General features: G+C 52.2%; 1 protein-coding gene across 3 annotated transcripts in view; it reads right to left on the bottom strand.

Moving 5' to 3' along the window:
- Positions 1-288: 288 nt before the first annotated feature.
- WHRN (whirlin) overlaps positions 289-19,095 on the bottom strand; it is a 35,632-nt gene continuing 16,825 nt past the window's right edge. Inside the window, exons 3-13 of one of the 3 annotated variants that reach the window (XM_071766020.1) lie at positions 15,956-16,081; positions 10,197-10,399; positions 9,659-9,695; positions 8,605-8,817; positions 8,054-8,266; positions 7,535-7,567; positions 4,947-5,018; positions 3,983-4,580; positions 2,273-2,451; positions 1,642-1,764; positions 289-1,019 (exon numbers count right to left, since the gene is read on the bottom strand). In XM_071766020.1, coding sequence (XP_071622121.1) covers positions 837-1,019; positions 1,642-1,764; positions 2,273-2,451; positions 3,983-4,580; positions 4,947-5,018; positions 7,535-7,567; positions 8,054-8,266; positions 8,605-8,817; positions 9,659-9,695; positions 10,197-10,399; positions 15,956-16,081 — 1,980 coding nt within the window. In that variant the 3' untranslated portion in view covers positions 289-836. The remainder of the gene's footprint in view (positions 1,020-1,641; positions 1,765-2,272; positions 2,452-3,982; positions 4,581-4,946; positions 5,019-7,534; positions 7,568-8,053; positions 8,267-8,604; positions 8,818-9,658; positions 9,696-10,196; positions 10,400-15,955; positions 16,082-19,095) is intronic. The other 2 variants (XM_071766021.1, XM_071766022.1) reach the window with 2 other exon arrangements.

The raw sequence follows: 19,095 nt of genomic DNA, 5'->3' as shown, positions 1-19,095 counted from the left end.
GGAGGAGGGTGCTCATGGTCATAATTTATGCAGCAGCGGCACTCCCCGTGGGGCGCCCCCGGAGAGGGATCGGGATGGGATGGGAAGGGGCATCCCCCCTGGAGAAAGACGGGGATGGGAAGGGGAAGCCCCACGCCCCCCGGCACTGCCCTAAACGAGGATGGGACGGGGCAGCTACCCCCTCTCCGTCCCCAACAGTGCTGGGGTGCCCCACAAGCATCCCTGCCCCACAACCTCCCAACCTACCCCAGTCCTGAGGAACACCACCACCACCCCCCCGACTCAGCCTTTTTCTAACCTGATAGATTTATTGAAAAATTAAAAGCACAAGCTCTGTATATATAAATACGACATTGCCAGCAATTTACAAGGCCTCCAGTTGTTCTCTCTGCACCCTCACCCTTGTCACCTGACCAGCACCCAAGTGAGCAGTGACCACCCAAAAAACCCTTCCAGCCTGAGCCACGGGCCCACCTTGCTCTGCATGTGGCACTCAAATGACACTGAGGACACCCCGACATCTGCTGTCTTCCTGCCCCACTCCCCAGCCTGGCTGAGGTGTCCCCAAAGGGCAGCCCCCCCATAAAGGAAAGGGATGAAGATTTTAAGGGACTGATTCCTGCCCATTCTCAACCTGTCCTACCCAGGTAGTGAGAGTCTGCAGTGGGTTGGGGGACATTTGGGGACCAGGTGGACGCTCGGGGTGAGGCAGGGGGTGAGGACTCTGTGTGGCGGGGGGGCTGCTTTCACCCCTCGGTGCTGCCTTTCATCTCAGCTGCCCCATTTGGGTGCTCCCCATCCCAAAGCCACCTTCCCACCACTCCATCTGGTTGTTCCTAAAGGGCGATGTTGAATTCTGTCACCAAGAAATCGATGTAGTCCTTTTCCTTCAGCTTAAAGGCTTCAGCGATGATGCGGGCAGCTTCCCGGTGCTCTTTGCCCCGTAACCCCGTGCCGTTCACCTCCAGAATGACGTGGCCCACCTTCAGCTTCCCACAGTTGTGTGCTGAGCCCCCACGCTGTGGGAGAAGAGGTGGGTGAAATGCAGGCGGGTTTGGGAAAATGGGAAATGTTTTGGTTCCATCATGTTCACCCTGACCTGGCGTCAGGTGGCATGATGGAACTGAAACATTTCAGAAAAAAAGGGGATGAATTTGGCTTCCCTCACAGCTGTTGGTGCTGGGCCAGCGGGGATGGCCAAGAATAACCAAGGAGCAGACAGCTCTTGGCTGTAAATAACTTGAAATTTTGCCCCAAGTAAAGGGTGCGGGGAGACAGCTCCTAGGGGTTCAGTTCCCAGGCTATCATCCACCATTCCTGCACCCCAGTCCTCTCGTTGAGTAGAAAAAGGGAGTTTCCAGACATCTTGGAGACACCAACCAAGCTTTTGGAGCTACCACAGACACCCCCCCTTCCCCTCCAACCCTGAAATGTCTGCAGCAAATCCTTGGGTCCCAGGACGTATTTTCTGGGGCATAAATGCAACCCTCAGCAACCTCCCTCGTAGCAGAATGATGCCTGGGGAGATACAGGGAAGGAAAACATCTCCGAAATCCCCAATCCCTGAGGCTAAAGGGCCTCCCTGAGGGAGAAGAGGGACGAGACGTGCACTGAGTTCTTCCCGGTCTCAGCCTGCCCTACCTGGATGGTGACGATGCGGGGCAGGGGCTGCCGGGTGTTTGCTCCACCCTCGATGGCGATCCCCAGGGTGGGTGCACTCTTGGACACTCGGATCAGACATGAGGTGGGTTCCAGGAGCCCTGGCTGTGGGGAGAGAAGACAGAGCTGCCAAGGGAGGGCCAGGTAATGGTCAAGAGGACAAGGGGTAATGGTTTTCAACCAGAAGAGGGGAGATTTAGGTTAGAGATTAGAAGGGAATTCTTTAGTGTGAGGGTGGTGAGACACTGGAACTAGTTGTCCAGGGAAATTGTGGAAGCCCCATCCCTGGAAGTGTTTGAGCTCAAGCTGGATGGGGCTTGGAGCAACCTGGTCTGGTGAGAAGTGTCCCTGCCCATGCAGGGGGTTGGAACTGGGTGATCTTTAATCATTCTATGTTGTACCCAGGAGGGAGTGACCCATCCCTACAGTGCCTCTCTCAGCTGCTCCTGGCTCCCTTCTCCACAGCTCAGCCCACCTGTGAGCTGCTCCAGCTGCTGGGACAGGAGGATAAATAATCCATCAGAGCACACAAGAGGGGTTTGCTGCCAGGTGGTGAGGAGCAGCCCCATCCCTCAGCAGCCCCAAGTGCCCACCTCCCCTCAACACCCCTCACCGGCTTGGAGACCCCTTCTGCCACCCCCTCGCTCCTCGTGGCCTCCTTGAGGCTTCGGCTTTTCCCAGGGCCCGGCTGCCGGCTCTTGTCCTTCCCGCTCATCTCCACCTCCCCGATGTCCACCCCGCTGTCCTCGCTGAGGGTCTGCCCGCTGTCCGACAGCTGGGAGAGCGTGGAGGCTGGGGAGAGATGAGGGCTGGTAAGAGGTGGGCAGCACGGCCCTGTGGCCAGCCCAGCACCCACAGGGACACCGAGCAGGAGGAGGACATCTCAGCAGCTCCCAGGGCTGGGCAGGCTCCCTGGGATTCAAACCTGGACTTAGGGTTCCCAAGTGGAACCCTCCTTGGAAGAGCAGAGCTGGGCAACAGGGAGTGACAAGGAACAAGTGGCCTCAAACCCAGGTCTGGGATCCAACCCAGATCTCAAACTGGGCTGAGAGGAGGATGAGGTCAGGGATCCTGCTGGAGACAGTCTGAGATACCCCAAACCCACTCCTGGAAGTGATGGAGACAAACCAAGCACAAAGAGGAGCTGCCAGGAAGGAGCTTCCTCCCCTTCCAGGATGAAGGCTTTGGGTGCAGATGGAGACTCTGCCTCTGGAAAGGAGAAATGTTGAGGAACAGCAGAGGGGGCTGAGGTTACTCAAGCTGTGAGGGTGCTGAGCCCCAGGGTGCCCCCAGAAGCTGTGGCTGCCCCATCCCTGGCAGTGTTGAAGGTTGGATGGGGCTTGGAGCACCCTGGGCTGGGGGAGGTGTCCCTGACCACGGCAGGGGGGTCGGAACCAGATGATCTTGAAGTTCCTTTCAACCCAAACCAGTCTGGGATTCTGTAAGCTAAGGACAGTAGGAGGATGGTGCCACAGGAGGGCGACAACGTCCCTCACATCGTGTCCCCCGGAGCCTGGTGGCACACAGGGCAGCTCCAGAGGGGCTGATGGGGGCTGGGGTCCTGCGGGTCCCCCCACCCGAGAGCAGAGCCCACCCTCCTGGGGACCCGCGGGGCTGGAGCAGGGAGCCCAGCACACTCCTCCATCCCTTCCACTCATTTTTCCCAGGATAAATCTGACTCCCAGGCTCTGTGTGGGCACGATTAACACAGGGTTTTTTTCCCCAAAAAATCTCGAGTTAATAATGGCAAAATTCCAGAGTTGCTGGATTTTTTTGTTTGGTTTTTCCTTTTCAAACTTGCCACCAGCTGCCCAGCAGTGCTTGGTCTTTAAGTAAAGGTCAGCCTGGGAGGAAGGCTCTGAATGCCAATGGGATTGTCCGGTGTTGCCAAAACTGAGGGCTTTGTCTCCAGAGACTAATACCCTCACTGCTGGTGACACTCTGAAGGGCTTTTTTGTTTCCTGAGCTTGCCTTTTTTTCCTTTTTTGGTCGTGGTGGTGCCAAGCTGGTTTCTGCAATTTTCATCTAGGGGAATACAAAAAGCAAACCACCACACAGCTACCAAACATTGTCACCCGGATCCAGGCTCTGGAGCTTTTACTGTACCCCATTCATCTGGAGCTTCAACCAAAATGGCCACGTTTCCTTCAGCCCACATCCCCACCTAGAAAGGTAGAAGCCCTGCAACCCAGCCCCGCTGTTCAGGTAGGGACCTTTCCCAACTCCTCCAGTTCCTAACCTTGAGCTCCATCTCCCCCTTCTCTCTTGAGGAACACCCCAGAGAGGGGTTTATTCACCCCGTGGTTGATAACACAACACCCACCTCTGGCCTGGGGCAAGGGCCTCACTTCATTGACATCAGGCTCGCTGTTGGGTTGGTGCACTTCAACCATGATGAAATGTTGGTTGGCCATGGCCTGGGGGCTGCCCTTGTCTGGTGGAAGGGGGGCCGGGTGGGATGGGGGAGGAGGAGGGGATGGGGAAGGGGGGCTCTGAAGCCCCCCAGCTGCAGGGCTGTCTGGAGAGGGGCTCTTCATCTTGGTTGGGGATTGGACCCTGGGAAAGGGCCCAATGGGGTGCTGGTTGACCAAGGAGAGCTGAGCATCCATTTGCCTCCTGGAGCTGTGCAGGGATGGGGAGATGGTGGCATAGATAGCACTTGGGGCAGATTCCTCAGTGGATGTGGTAGCAGTGGAGGTGATGCTGACTGTGTCCTTCTCGGGGTGGCTGGGAGGGGGTGTGGGGTTTCGGGGGGCCACAAAGAAGAGTCCTGACTGAGAGGACTCGGAGGAGAGGCGCTTGGGCTTGTCCTTCCCTGGGTTCTTGTGCTGGGCAGCAGAGGGGTCCAGCATCTGAGGGACTGAAGGAGGAGGAGGAGGCTTGAAGTTGGGTGGTTCATCTGGGAAGGAGGAGATGTCATCCTGCCAAACCAAGAACAGAAACCTTTAGGACACCATGCTCAGCTACAAGAGCTTTCCCCAGACTCACAAGTCATCCACATCTTCTCACAGTGACCATGGCAAATTGAGCTGACCTTAACAGAAACCTTTCCGACCTCATTGGCAGTAAGAACATGAGTCAGAAAGACAATTAGAGGACAAACCACCTCTGGGTCACACAGATGCTGCTCTTATTCACACAACCAGAACCCTTCCCCCTCACTGGTCTAACTCACTTCAGTGACTGCAGTGACACCACCCATGGGTGGGTGATGTAGCCAAGAGCTACAGAAGCTGAGACAAAACTCAGTATCACCAATTTGCCCCCAGCTCTGGTCAATGTCTTACCAAGGAGATGTCTGGCAGGGTGTTGATGCTACTCTGGTGGCTATCTCCACCTTCCTCCAATTCTGATGTGTTCTGGTAGGGGAAAGGAGGAAGAAAAAACCAAAACAGATCACAGAAGCAAGGAGCAACCACCACAGTGCCAGCATGCCAGGGAACATGCAGAGTGATGCAGGACATCACCCAAACACCCCAGCCTTTCACCCACAGGTTTTAGGTTTTTTGGAGGTTCCCTAGAGACTTACCACCCAAGGATATTTCCTCTGTAGCAGAGGAGCATGCTCCTCTTAACCCAAATATCAGTTCCTCTGTTTTGTTTGGAAGGGAGGAACCAGCTCTGAGGGTTACAGGTTCAACACCTGGCTGCATCAACCTGTCTCCACCAGCTCACTGAGCTGCTGGCAAACATGAGGACCAGAGCCCTGTGCCATGACCAGGAGCATCCTGCCATCAAATCCTCATCCTTACACTGCTATTAAAGAGAGAGAAATCTGCCTGATGCCCCCTCCCCAAAGCTGCCAGTGCCACCTCTCCCCTCCCTGGTCCTGCCACTGAACTCTGTGCCCATCACCATGACATCAAGCCCACCATGTGCCCCATCCCAGCCTCACAGCTATGACAGAAATCACAGAATATTAGGGGTTGGAAGGGACCCCAAGAGATCAAGTCCAAGCACCCAAGCGGGGAGACCACTCTGCACCCAGAGGTGATTCCTCCTGGTGAATGGAGCCTCCCTTCCAGCCTCAACCTTCTGAGCTTCCAGACACACAGACACTGCTCACCTGCTTCAAAACACTTTTTTTTTTTTTTTTTTTTTTCTGCTGAAGTGTGCAGCAAAAGGATTTGCCTTTCCCCAAGCTCAAGTACTTTGGGAGCAAAAGCAATTAAATAGAAAAGGCTCTGGGCTATCAAATGTAATGGCTTTTAAGCAGAGCACATTTGCTTTCAGGAATTGGCTATTTTAATCCTGTGCTTTCCTGGATTTCCCTTGAAAGACCCATGGAGGCCACGTGCCACTGCTCTGAAAAATTAGTATTTATTGAGGAGTGGGCTCCCTCCTGCTGACTTGCTGCTCCTTTACCCCATCTATTTTCTTGTTATTTATACAAATTGAAGACCAGGTGAGGCCACTCCAGCCCCTCTGCAGGGTGCAGCCAGAAAACTTTTGTCCTCCCTCTCTTTCCCAGAGTCCCCAGCAGGAGGGATGGAGCTGGAGAGCATCTTTCAGACAGGCAGCCAGCTTCCATTCCCAAATTAAGTGACAGAGAAACTGCTCCTCCCTGGGGAACACAACCCAACCTTTAATTAACCTCACAGCTCCAAATGAGTCCCTTATTTTCCAGTTACTGCTAACAAGAGCTTTGCAGAGCTACTCAGCCTGATTCCCACAGGGTTTCAATTCTGAAAAACTGCTCCAGGCTGAGAAGCAGCCCAGCTCACCTCTACCCCAGAACACATCTGCAGGGCTGGAGATGCTCCAGAGCCCCCTGGCCCTGCCCCAGCATGAGCACAGCCCTCTCTCATTTTGGGGGTGATGACATCTTCCCTGTGTCCTCATGGCTTTGTCCCATGCCAAGCTAATGGGAACTTTCCACATGGGATGTCTGTGCCTGTTCTGGAGGCGGTCAGAGGAGAACTGGGAGCTGGAGCAGGTCTGTAACAGGGGACACAGGTGAGGAAGATGTCCCCTCTTTCTCTGCTCTTGTTCTGCTCTCCCTTTGGGGACACAGATCAGCTGCCAAAGAGGCTGTGGGCTCCTGTGCTCTGTCCAGCCTGTGTTCTGTCCCACCCTCCAGATCCCTTAGGACAGGTGGATTTCTGACACTGTCCCCACATCCACGTCCAACTTCTCTAAAGTCTGTGTGAGGATTTCTCCAAGGCTGATCATTCAGCACACAAGCACATTGACCCCTTCCTGCACTGGAGCATGGGTTTGTGCAGACCCAAGGTCCCTAAGGAAACTTCTGCCCCATCCCTGAGGATGTGTGATGGGACATGACCAGCCTGTGGGTGTTCATAGCCAGGCTGCCCAGACAGCAGCACAGAAGGACAGAAGGTAAAGGATCCATCAGGCATCAGCACTGCTGGTCCTCCTTTAACCCCCAGTCCTGAACAGAGTTCACAGCTGAGTCCTGAGACCAAGGTGAGCAGGGGTCTGGAGAACAAACCTTATGAGGAGAGGCTGAGGGAACTGGGGGGGGAACTGCTCAGCTTAGAGAAGAGGAGGCTGAGGGGAGACCTCAATGCTCTCTACAACTCCCTGAAAGGAGGTGGTAATGAGACACACACCACACTGGCCTCTTCTCTTTTGTGACCAGTGATAGGACAAGAGGAAATGGGGTAAAGCTCCATCAGGGGAGATTCAAGCTAGATATTAGGAAAAACTTCTTCACAGTAAGAGTGCTGAAGCACTGGAATGGGCTGCCCAGGGAGGTGTTGAAAAACGGTTCAGTGGAGCCCCAGTAAGTAAAGGCAGAGTAAAAGGAGGTGGTTGCTCATGCAGCCCAGGCACATGCTAGCCCCAAGCCCCCTCCCACCCTAAAGACATTTGGCAGGCACTCCCAACCCCTCTGCTGCTGCAGCTCCCCTACCTCCATCAGGTCTATCAGCCACAGGAGCCGCTCCTGGGGACATGCGAGGGGAAAAGCAGATGAAAACAAGCATGAAAAAGCCAAACCAGAACATCAGGGGAGGATGCAGAACAAATGAACAAGAAAAGGAAACTCCAAGCCCAATATACCCCTCCTCCCCAAAACCCACCCAGCAAAATCCACAGTCCACCCAGCACTGGGTCAGCCTGGGCCAGGGGCTCAGCACCCTCACACCAAATTATTTCTTCCTCATGTCCAACCTCAACCTCTCCTCTTCCAGTTTAAAGCCATTCCCCCTCATCCCATCCCTCCAGGCCCTTGTGAAACCCAAGTACAAGTCACAGCATCACCTTCCTGCACCCACACTGTTGCACCCAGCCTGCAAGGAAAAACTCTGGAGGAGGAATCCATGGGGGGAAGCAGAGGGAAGAGAACCTCCTGAGGGGTGAAGTGACTTTGCTGTAGGGCTGCCAGGACCAGGTGTCAAAAGAAAAAAGAAACAGCCAAGGAGGGATTTACCCGGGCTGAGCTGACAGTTGTGGCAGTGAAGTGGCTGCTGGAGGAGGAGATGGTGTCACTGTAGGACATCATGGAGTAGGAGTCAGTGGCCATGCTGGGTGCTGAGGGCTGCCGTGCCTTCATTGACTCAATCTCCCTCTTCAGCACCAGATTGTCGAAGCGGTCGAGGTCTTGTGGGGAGATCACACCCCGTACCTCTGAAAGCAGGGAAAACTGGGCCAGGCAGACAGAAAACCAAAAAGAGGTTGGAGCATGACCATACTCCTGGGGAGGTGAAGACCCTGTCCTCCCACACTGTTCCAGCAGTGGTAATGACATGTTCTGGCAGGTAATGCAAGAGGAGGTTTGGTCCTAAACTCTACCAGAAGCTTCTCTGGTGCTGAACACCAGCCTGCATCCCTCATAACATCCTACATCTGGAGTTTTGCTTTCATGCCCTCACCCTTGACCCTGAGCAGATGATCTTGGAGGCACTGAGCCACACTGTGACAGTGGCTCTGCCGAGTCCATTGGGCACAAGAAACCATCCCTGACCTTGGTGTGGACCTCACCTTAGCGTGTGTGTTGAGCAGCTCGAAGAGAGCCATGACCAGAGCATCCACGGAGATGTTTCCTTCCTTATACTCATCCAGGTAGTAGCCCATGGTTGCCCTCTCCTGTTCGTTCAGCAGGTGCCGTGCCTGCTCCTCCAGCATCACCCGGGTCTGGTTCACCATGCTGCTCAGTGTCACCTGGGAGCCAGCCAGACCTCGGTAAAACACAGGCTGCAGAAGAAGAGAGGAGACAAGCTTTGGCCTGGGATGCCAAGGAAACAGCTGCTGGGACAGCTGGGGAAGCACAGGCAGGACCAAGAACATCCCCCTGGCCCTGGGCTCTCACCCAACTACCTGCTGGAAAGTTGGACTGGAAAGGGGATGCTGAGATCCTGGAGGCAGGGACCCTCAAGGATTCATCAGCAGGGCCACTGACTCAGTGTCTGGGGAATTCCAGAACAAGCTGGATTAACAAAACAGCTTCCCAGCTCTGCTCAGCAAGGTGGATACTGCCCCTTGACCAGCTGCTGGCTGTGCTCCTTCCTGACCAACATGGGTGAAGCAGGGCCACCAGAGAGAGCCAAGCTTCCCATCTGGTGCAGAAAAACACTTTGGATCCTGCAGCAAGCTCACAGCAAACCCTGGTGAAGCAAGAGCCACTGCCCACCAAAGTAGCCCCAGGGAGAGATGTGGCTGGCTGCAGATGAAGGGCTTTTTCCTAAGAGGAGATCCTTGCTGCTCCCCTCCCTGGCAGTGCTGGCACAGTCAGTGTTGGGATATGGCCCCAGACAGGACCTGTCCTAGGAACACCCAGAGGAGTTGGGGCTGGGGGTACTTTTTGCCAACACAAAGCTCTTATCAGTGAGGGCCACCTGTGAAACCTCACTGCTGCTTCTCCATTTGAAAGAAAGATGCTTTGCAGGGTGGTGTTTGGAGAAGACAGCACAGAGCAGCCTTGTCACCAGGGATGGAGAGGGCTGACCACAAAGCCCTCCCTCCCATGGAGAATAAGAGCCAATAATGCTGATTTTTTTTTTCCCTGGAGGCATCAAGAGGGCCTGACATCTCTTACCCTGGCTGTTGCCTCCACAGCATGGTCACCCACTGCCCTGCAAGGAGGGAGAAGATCAGTTAGGATCAAGAACCACGTGCCCATCACTCATCAAAGCTGACCCAAACCAGTCTGTGGTTTTATGATTCCTGCTAGATGCTTTGATCTCGAGTCTCCCACCAGAGATGTGTACAGAGATACAGCATGGAGAAGCTGTAGCTGGTGCTGAGCACTCCCAACTCATGGGATCTTCTAGGAACTTTCCACTCTGTGCCTGCAAGCTGAAAGCTTCTGGCCTGAGAGAATAGGGGAGGGGCAGCAGCATTTTGTCCATCACCACAGACTGAGATGTTGTCTTTTAAGCACCAGATATTGGAGCCACACACCTGAGCAGTGTGGGTCCTGCCATCCCTGCCCATGCACCTCGTGGTGCATCAGACTGCCACCCTTCAGGTGCTGGGGCTGCACACCCACCCTGGCCATGTGTGGGAACTCTGAGGACTCTGAACTTGTCAGACCCACACAAAACAAGCTCACCTGGGGTGTACCAAGCACCTACCCTGTGGAGCTGATGAGGGTGTCCCCAATCTGGGAGCTTGCTATCCACCTGGTCTCATCCACGGTGGTGCGGGCGTGGGGCAGCCTCCCAATGTCCTTCACTGTCATGATGAGGTGGCGAGAAGACTTGAGCAGCTTCACAGCCTCATCGTGGGGGATGCTGAGGAAGCTCCTGCCGTTCACCTCCAGGATCTGGTCTCCTACCTGCCAAGTCACGATGGGGTGAGCCTGGCAGGCCATGAGGGTTTTCCTGCTAAGATGATGCCTTCCACTCCCACCAGGAAGGAGCTGCTCAGTCTAAGCCACCACAAGACAAGGGACACAAAAGTGGGAGGAACCAAGAAAACAAGGGAGAGGGTCCAAGTGCAAATGGCTGGAGACCAAGAACTCGTGCCGACAGCCACTAAAGGACCAGGCTGTGAGCAGGCTGCCCAGAATCCTCCATTAACCAGTTCTGGATCATTCTGGTTAAAAGAACCCCCAAAGAAAATCAAGACCTCCAGCCTCCATCCTTCCTTCTGATCTGGGAGGCCAGGAACCATCATCTGCAGAAGCCCTGACCCTCAGATCTCTGTGTGGAGCAGGGAGGCTTCAACTGGAATGTCTCACCACACTCTGTAAACTGTGGGATCAGGGACAGCTGGATTTCATCTCTCCTCTCCTCCTATTTCCTCTCCAGCTGGTCCGGAGAGCTTTCCTTCTGTGGCCGGGGCCTTTGCTACAAGCAGGAGCTTTCCCCACAGCTGCCGTTTCTCCTTTCATCCCAAGTTTTTTTGCTTCTGGGACATTCAGTGCCCCACCGCCTCAGTCCCATGTCCAAATTCACCCTGTTTCTGACGAGCCACCTCTTAGAAGCTGCTCTTTCCATCTCTGCTTAACCACAGGCTTCTGTTCCCCTTTGGGTTTGCTCCAGGCTGAGATGCCAGCAGGGTGAGACATTCCAGAACTCCCCTCCCTCTTGGAGGAGAGGAGAAAAGAGGGAGGGGAGGAGAATTTCTGAGTCTTAAAATAATAGCATGGGGAGTCAATATGATCCTTTCAGCTCAGCCCATCTCATTCTGTCACTGGGTGAAGGAAGCCTCAGAGGTCTGGGATTGGTTTTCCAGGTTTATTCCAGTGGGAAGCTGTGATTAACCAGTCTGGGTTGCGACTCTGCTGTCACCCAAACTTCCCCCAGCACTACACAGAACTTTGCTTCTGTGAAGGTGGACATCAGGAGTACCACCAGCTCAGCACAAAGCACCAGAGATCCATCAGCAAGGATGGGGAGCCAGGTGCTGGTCCGAGGAGGCAGCAGCTGACCCAGGAACCACAGCCCAGTCCACCTGGACATCCCCCCTGGCTTATGCTGCAGCCATAATGAAACTCATAAAGGCAGAGGGGCAGATGGGGGAGAACAACAGAACACTTTGATAAGCTTGAGCATCTTGTGCAGGGAGAAAAAAGGCCTTGCAAAAATAACTGCTGGTGAAGGGCAGATAAGGGAACTGGTGGACAAATGCCTGCGAATCAGCCTCTCTTGATGATAGGCTCCTATTAGAGCTGGAAAGGATTTTTTGTGGAGTTAAGGACAACTGGGAAGGTAACAGAAGGCTGCAGAGATGCAAAAGAACCACTGATGAAAACAAATGTTGACCTGGGCAAATTATTTGCTGTATTAGTAGCTCCAAACCAGCATGGAGTAAAAGCAGCAATATAATAAGATGCACACACAAAGAAAAGTTGTAATAAAACACAGAGAAATTCTTGCTCTGGATATTTTAGGAACAAATTTTCAGTTGGGCTCAGGGAATGGTGGGTGAACACAACAGGACGTGCTGAGTACCTGACCACTTCTGAAAATGGGATTATTCTCATTTTCTAGGGAAAAATCCACCCAGAAATACAGGGACTGAACACAAATATGCAAAAGGTGACAGACTGCAGATCAGATGCAGAGTTCAGAAAGAACACACCTGGATGAGAAGCTTGGCTCTTCCTTCTAGAGACAGAGAGAATAACATGGGAAAGGGAGGTGCAGTGGAGAGAAACTTGATGGAATTAAGACAAGGGTTCCGAGCACCTAAAGTCTCTTAAAAATAATCAGAATTGGCTCTGGGAGAAATTCAGTCACACAGACAGAAAAATAGGCGAAAGATTTTAAACATGAGTTAATGTTAAATGACATCAAATTGAGCTGGGAATAACAGGGCTAATAGGATGCCAAATGGTTTGGCAACAGCACTAATCTTATTTAATGCCCCTAATGTGCTCGGAGAGGTTAAATTACACTCGTGGATACCACTACAGGAGAAGTAGATACCACTCTAGCACAAATAATTACCAAAAACAGACCCCCAGAAACTACAAATATGAGCAGGAAGAAAGTATAAATCGCTTTGGAAATAACCAAATGAAGACTTGTAGAAAAATAAAGAGATGCTCAGCTTCCCCAGGAGGAAAACAAATCAGGGCAGATGAGCCCAACACAGCCTGTTGGAAGGATCAGAGACAGATTTGGGAGCAAGGCAAGGGGACAGTGGTGACCAAGTGCTGACTGAAAACATGATCTTTTCCCCAAGCACCTTGTAATACAAATACAGGGAACAAAGCAGACACAGGCTGGGAATGAAATCATCCAAGGAGGGAGGCAGTGGTTCCAGCACTGCTGCAGAGAGGTTGCTGGAAGCCTCTCAGAAGAGAAGCAGCTGAAGCTGTCTGTCCCCATGAAGGTGACATTGTTTGAAGGACCACTCCAGTGGAAAGGTTGCATCTTGTCTACCATGACCACTCATCTCCTCATTCAATTTCTCACAGTACAGCTTATTCCCAAGACTCCCAGGCAGTCACAAAGCTATTTTTTATCTTCTCTTTCTCAGCATCTTTGTCTACGTGCAGACCTCAAAATACAAGCCCAGTTTTCAAGATGCAGCTTCATGACTGCCACTGATGATGTAAAATCATTCACCTCTCTCTATTTATAGTCCCTGTTTTTCTCTCCTTCTCCCACATATGGATACACAGAGATTGTGATAGCCTCTTTTTATCTCATCCTTTGTGCTGGGAACTCAAGATTGAGTTGTTTGTTCCAAGCAAGCTACCTGAAATCTGCTATTTCTGATGTAAAGGTCAAGGAGAGGTGGTGGTTGTAGGGGATTGGCTTAAGAAAAAAATCTTGACAAAATACACCAGCAGAAAAAAACGAGCAAGGAAGAAATCAGGATGAACAGAGTCACAAATGCCAGCAGAACAAGCTCAGCTCCTGTTCAGCATCACTGCAAACATCAGGCAGGAGGCAGGAAGGACAGGAGAAGCAAACAAACGAGATGGGCTCACGTCCCTCCTTCCCAGCCCACTGCTAACCTCTGCTTTTTCAGCCTGAAAACTTATACCAGGGCAGCAAATTTTAAAATATGCCTGAAGACCACGTTGTCAGAAGTTTCAGGAATGAATAAACATAAAGAAGGCCAAGGCCAAGGCCATGAATATTTCATTACTGGCTGGCTGCAGCCATCCAGCCTGCTCTCTGCTGCGTGGCCGTGGAGCCAGGAGAAGCAGAGTGACTGGTGGGACCCAAACCAGCATCAGCAGGGATGGATCTGCTCTGGGACCCACTTCCCAGGACCATGATCCACCCTTTCTGTAGCAAGCAAAAACCAGCTTGGTTTTTGGGCCTGAAGAGGCTTCCTTGGTAGTGACTGGCTTTCAACAACACGTTGTTTGTCCTTCAACCGAGATTTAAGAGAAATGCAAAACATTTTACTTAAAATTTTAATTTGGTGCCATTGGTGCAAGAAGGCTTTCCCTAAAATAAAAAGCCTACCAGAACTGCTTGAGTTCATTCTGCCAACAAATTCAGTGAAAGCAGCAAAACTCATGGAAGTATCCAGTGCATATACATCCTCCCCATCATCCCAGCAAGACTGGGTTGAGCCCACACTGAAGAAATCCACAAGCTTTCTATTTCAGAGAGCAAATTATCTAGAAACCACATTTACCCATCAGTTTTTCCTTCCTCATGGTGCCACATCCCTCCCAGCACCACCTGGAGGGTGCAACCTACACCTGACCATGTCTACCAGCAGAACATAAAAGGCCTTTCCTTATCTCCAGACCTCCAAGAAGTTATCAATTCATGACCTGCAGCATACACAAGTCAGGGTGGTAAGTGCCTGTGCCTCTCTGCAACCACCTCCAGCCTGGCATTCTGAAAAGCATCATCCTGCAGGCACATCCAAATCAGTTGCTAGAAAACACAACAGTGAGGAAAGGGATGAAAAGAATCAATAAGCAGAAGCTCTGGTGTGCAAACAATTGCCACAGCATGGGGACCTGGCTTGGAAGGGCTGGGGAGGAGCAGCACACAAAGCTCCATGTGCTTGTGCCTGCATGTGGTTATTTTCTTGCTCTGCTGGCAGGCAGGAGATCAGAGGTGGGGGGATAAAGCCCTGTGTTATGTTGTGACTTCTATGTGTGCAGGTGGGCAGTGTGACATTCTCCATGCTGAGCACACCAGTGGGTGGGCTGAGCCAGGAAAAGCAGCAATTTTCCCTGTGCAGCAAGGAGAGGGATTTGGAGCAACACTGAACACAAAACAAACAGAAAAGAACCTCAGGAAAACAATGCAGCTTTTGCTTTCTTCCCCTGCTTTTTTATCTTCTAGGCTTCTGGTGCTGATGAGACGGAGTCTGACACTCTGGCACAGGGTCAGCAGGCACAGGAAAGCTTCAGGTCGCAGGTCCTGTGACTCAGCAAAGTCACTCGTGTCACACCCAGTGCAGCTCAAGCCAGGCCCCCCTTTTTTTTCCATCTCTCTTAGGAAGAAACAAGCTGTCCTCTGCTTCTTATTCTGTATTGAAATCCTCACATCCCAGAGCACTGTTCCCACTGCCCCTCACCAGGATGCTGGACTGATGAACAAGCAGATGGTCCCATCCTGTTCTGAGACCTGGAGCAGCAGGAAGGCTGGAGGAGCTCAGAGGTGATGTGTGGGGTGAGAGAGATGTAGGATCTTGCTTCACAAAAGGTCTGCAGCAAAACTGTAGCCAACTCTGGACCAGAGCAGCCTCAGAGGGGCCCAGCCAAACTCCAGAGCATTCTATGGGAACGTGTTTGACTACAGAGGGAGCCTGATGGGTCACACCAAATAAGGCTGCTGATTGCTCAGCTCTATTCCCAAAGGTTTTCTGCTGTTCCTGCTTGTTTACACATGACCCATGAGCATGACAGTGCTGCAGGAGGGACCCAGCCTGGTCTCCTCTTAACACCTTCCCTGCAAAGGCAAAGAGCACCCTGTGCAAAACACCAGCTCAAACACAATGGGCTTGGGTACAAGATGCAGGGAGAGGGCACAGGACCAGGATCTTTAATAGCAAACTCTTTGCCAGCTCAGGGAGGTGAAAGTGACTCTCTTCACCTGCCAGATCAGCTGTACTCTTCCATTATCTACACCAAAAACATCCCTGGGCCATTTCCAAGGGGAGAAAGCAACTGTCTGGGTGCACTAAGGCAGAAATCAAACCCAACCTCCTCCAGAAGTTGTAAGGCTGCATTTTTCCTCTGCAAAACCACCTTCCTCCCTCCAGGTTTAGCATCCAAATTCTCTGAAGGACCTGTCCTGAAAATCCATTTCCAGAAATGCAATGCTCAGCTCTTCCCTGATTGCTCCTCTTGGCCAGGGGCAGGGGCAGGAACAGCAGCAGTTCTGTGCTGGCCTGGCCCCACAGCAGCAGCACATGAAGCCCTAACCCCCACCCCAGCCAGCTCTGGGGTCACTCTTACCTTCAAGCCAGTGCTCTCAGCCTCGGAGCCTTTATCCACACCGGTGATGTAGATTCCCAGGGAATATTCTGCCCCTCCTCGGATCATGAGGCCCAGGGATTTCCCTTCATTCAGGACCAGGTTCACCTGCAGAGGAACAATCATTTCTGTCTGGGCACTGCCCAAATCAGGAGTCAGCTCCACACTTCTGACAGCAACCATGTCCCCCCTGGTGCCACCAGCTCTGCCCCTGGCTCCCCAGGAAGCAGCACACACGCTGGGACAAAGCCCCTTTTGATTCCACCAGCTCTCCCATCAGTTCCCCAGGGACTAACGCACACCCTGGGAAAAAAATCCCCTTCTGCTGGTTCCTCTGGACAACCAGACAGAGCTCGGACCCACTGACACCTCCTCCCCACTGCAGCAGTGCAGAGCAGGGGCAAACAGGACACATCTCCCACGGGGGGCATCTCCAGCAAAGCATGGCAAACATGCAACATCCATGCTTTTGGTTTGTGTTGGTTTTCCCTGCTTTTCAATAACTCAAGTAGAGGGAGAGGGAAGATCACACTGACGGTGTGTGGAAGTGTGGCTCTTTGAAAGGAAAACTTGGATGAAGAGAGAAAGAAGGGATGACATGCAGGATTCCAGGTGACAAATCCAGAAGCACTGGCACAGAAGGAGGTTAATGCCTCAAGTGGAGCAAGCAATGTTATTTCAGGAGAGGTCTGGGCCTCAGGAAAGGGAAGACAGCTTAGGCAAAGGCTGAGGGACCTTTCTGTGGGTTGGACTCCTGCCAAGGTGCCAGGCAGACAAGGGGATGCCAGAGTTCTGCTGGACACTGCCCTTACCCTTCTCCTGCATTAGCAGTTAAAACCATCAACTGAAAAAGCAGTTTCATTCCAGTTTATGGCAAATACCCTCAGGGTCCAGGCAGAGCTGCTGTTTGGCTCCTTGGCTGAAGGACAGGACGCTGAGGCTCCCTGCACCTCCCAGGACACCAGCCCCAGGTATCACCGGGGGGACAAAGCAGCATCAGAGGTGACTTGGTTCCTGTTTTGCCATCCCCAGAAACACGAGGAGGGAAAAATGCAGGTGAAAGGAGAGATAGGACACACAGCCAGCTGGGACATGGGGTAGCTGTACCCAGCAGGGACACTGGCAGCTCTGTCCATTTACAGGTGCATCTCAGGGATAGATGCTCAACTGAGAGAAATCTTCCCCCCCAAAAGCCCCATGGGCACTGATGGAGCAGTGCCAGTCAGCACTGGCTGCAAATTTCCCCTCTGCCTGCCAGTGCCCTGTGCAAACATATCATTACACAGCAATTATCACATCCGCCAGACTGGGAAACAGCCCAGCTCCAGTCCTCTGCCCTTCTCCTATGCAGAGGCGATTGCCAGGGTGCCTTTACCTATACAGAGAAGAAACAACAAACACCATAAAGGCACAGGATACAAGTAGGGGAAGACCCCAACACAGCCCTGGTTTCTCCTGACCCCCCTCCCCTGCCCACCCATCACCCCTGCAGCAGCCACTGCTCTGTGCAGACAGCAGCTTTGCAGGACCAGAGCACAGAAGGCACTCAGGACTCCTCAGGACAGCCACATGCCTAATTAGCTCTCATTAACAATGCTAGGACAGATTTTCCATCTATCCTGCCCAGAATGGCCAGCACACACTGCAACAGATGCTGAATATTTTCCCCAGATCTCTACCTGGACAGCTGGCCACAGGGCTGATTTTGCAAGGTAGGGCAAAGCTATCAGCCAAGCTTCCCATCTGCCTTCTTCCAACCTCTCGCACTCAGAGGGACTGATGCACAGCCACGTTCAGGTGAGAATTCAGTGTGAAGGAGTAAGCCTGTGTTTAGCTCCCTTGAGGACTCTCAATTTAAAATGGCCTTTGTTCACTCACTGCATGACATTTTCTAAATTAACAACTCCAGGTTTCTGTTTTGGCTTTTTTCCTTTTGCTTTTGTCCCAAGTTTTAAGTAAATTCTCAAAAAAAGCAGACAGCAGGAATAAAGACAAGTGAGAAAAAGTCAAAATGTGTTTCACACTGATAGAAACCACCAGAAACAGACTCTTTGTGAATGGCTTTTATATTTTAAACTCATGGCAGTCAAATCAAAAGGTTGAATGTTTCCTTGGATGGAAAAGTCCTTCCCAGCTTCAAGTCACTAATTAACCTGCCTTTCTAGAGGACACAGCACCACGCAGGGAATTCAGCCCAGCTTTAGAGAAGCTGCTATTGAAAACCCATTTTCTATCTTGGTGGCCACGCAGCAGCAAGACAGGAATCAGCAGCAGGACATAAACCTAGCTAAGGACTGCAAAATTTTTTACTTTAAGGCACAGGTGCCAAAACAGCTCCTGCTTTTTTATACTGGTACCACAGCTGGCTGCTGACTGCATTAATGCCTCATCACCTGTGTTTTAGGTGACCCCATGGCCACGGTGCCAGCAGAGGGGTTCTGCTGCCCTCACACCCCAGGAAGGGCTGCACCATGGGAAGGGTGAGCAGCACAGGGCATTAACTCCCTGTGCCAGCATCCTTGGCTGGGGCTGCACAAAACCCACCTTGCCTGGGTTAGTTGTTCCCCTGCTTTAAAGTGCTGGAAACAGTTCTGGGATTGAAGCATTATAAAGGAACCATAAAAGGACCTTCATGCTTCAGGCTAGAGAGTGGGCATTGTAGCCACACAGCTGTCAAAATCAAGGGCAGCTTGATCACTCTGGACACAAAATGATTACTTTATAGAACACTTCACTGCCCCATCCCTGGAAGTTTTTAAGGCCAGGCTGGATGCGGCTCTGAGCAATCTGATCTGGTGGGAGGTGTCCCTGCCCATGGCAGGGGGGGTTGGAACTGGATCTGAAAGGTCCCTTCCAACCCTGAAAATTCTATGATTCAGGGTTTCCCTTCTACTCTAATTTTCCACCACACCGGGGCCATAGCTTTCAAAAATTCCCCAACTGTGGGAAAAACACAAGTAGTAGAAATACAGGAAAGTACATGTAACTACAGATCAGGGTCCAAACAGACTGGTAATGGCAACATCCCCTCTGTATGAGTCTCTAAACAGCAAATCTAGGGGCCAGCCCTTCACTGGACCTCCCACCCCAGGGGTAGTTCCGTATCAAGGCATTTCCATTCC

The sequence above is a fragment of the Heliangelus exortis genome, chromosome 22 (genome assembly GCF_036169615.1).
Source record: "Heliangelus exortis chromosome 22, bHelExo1.hap1, whole genome shotgun sequence".
Taxonomy (NCBI): Eukaryota; Metazoa; Chordata; class Aves; order Apodiformes; family Trochilidae; genus Heliangelus; species Heliangelus exortis.
This window is presented reverse-complemented; position numbering and strand designations above follow the sequence as displayed.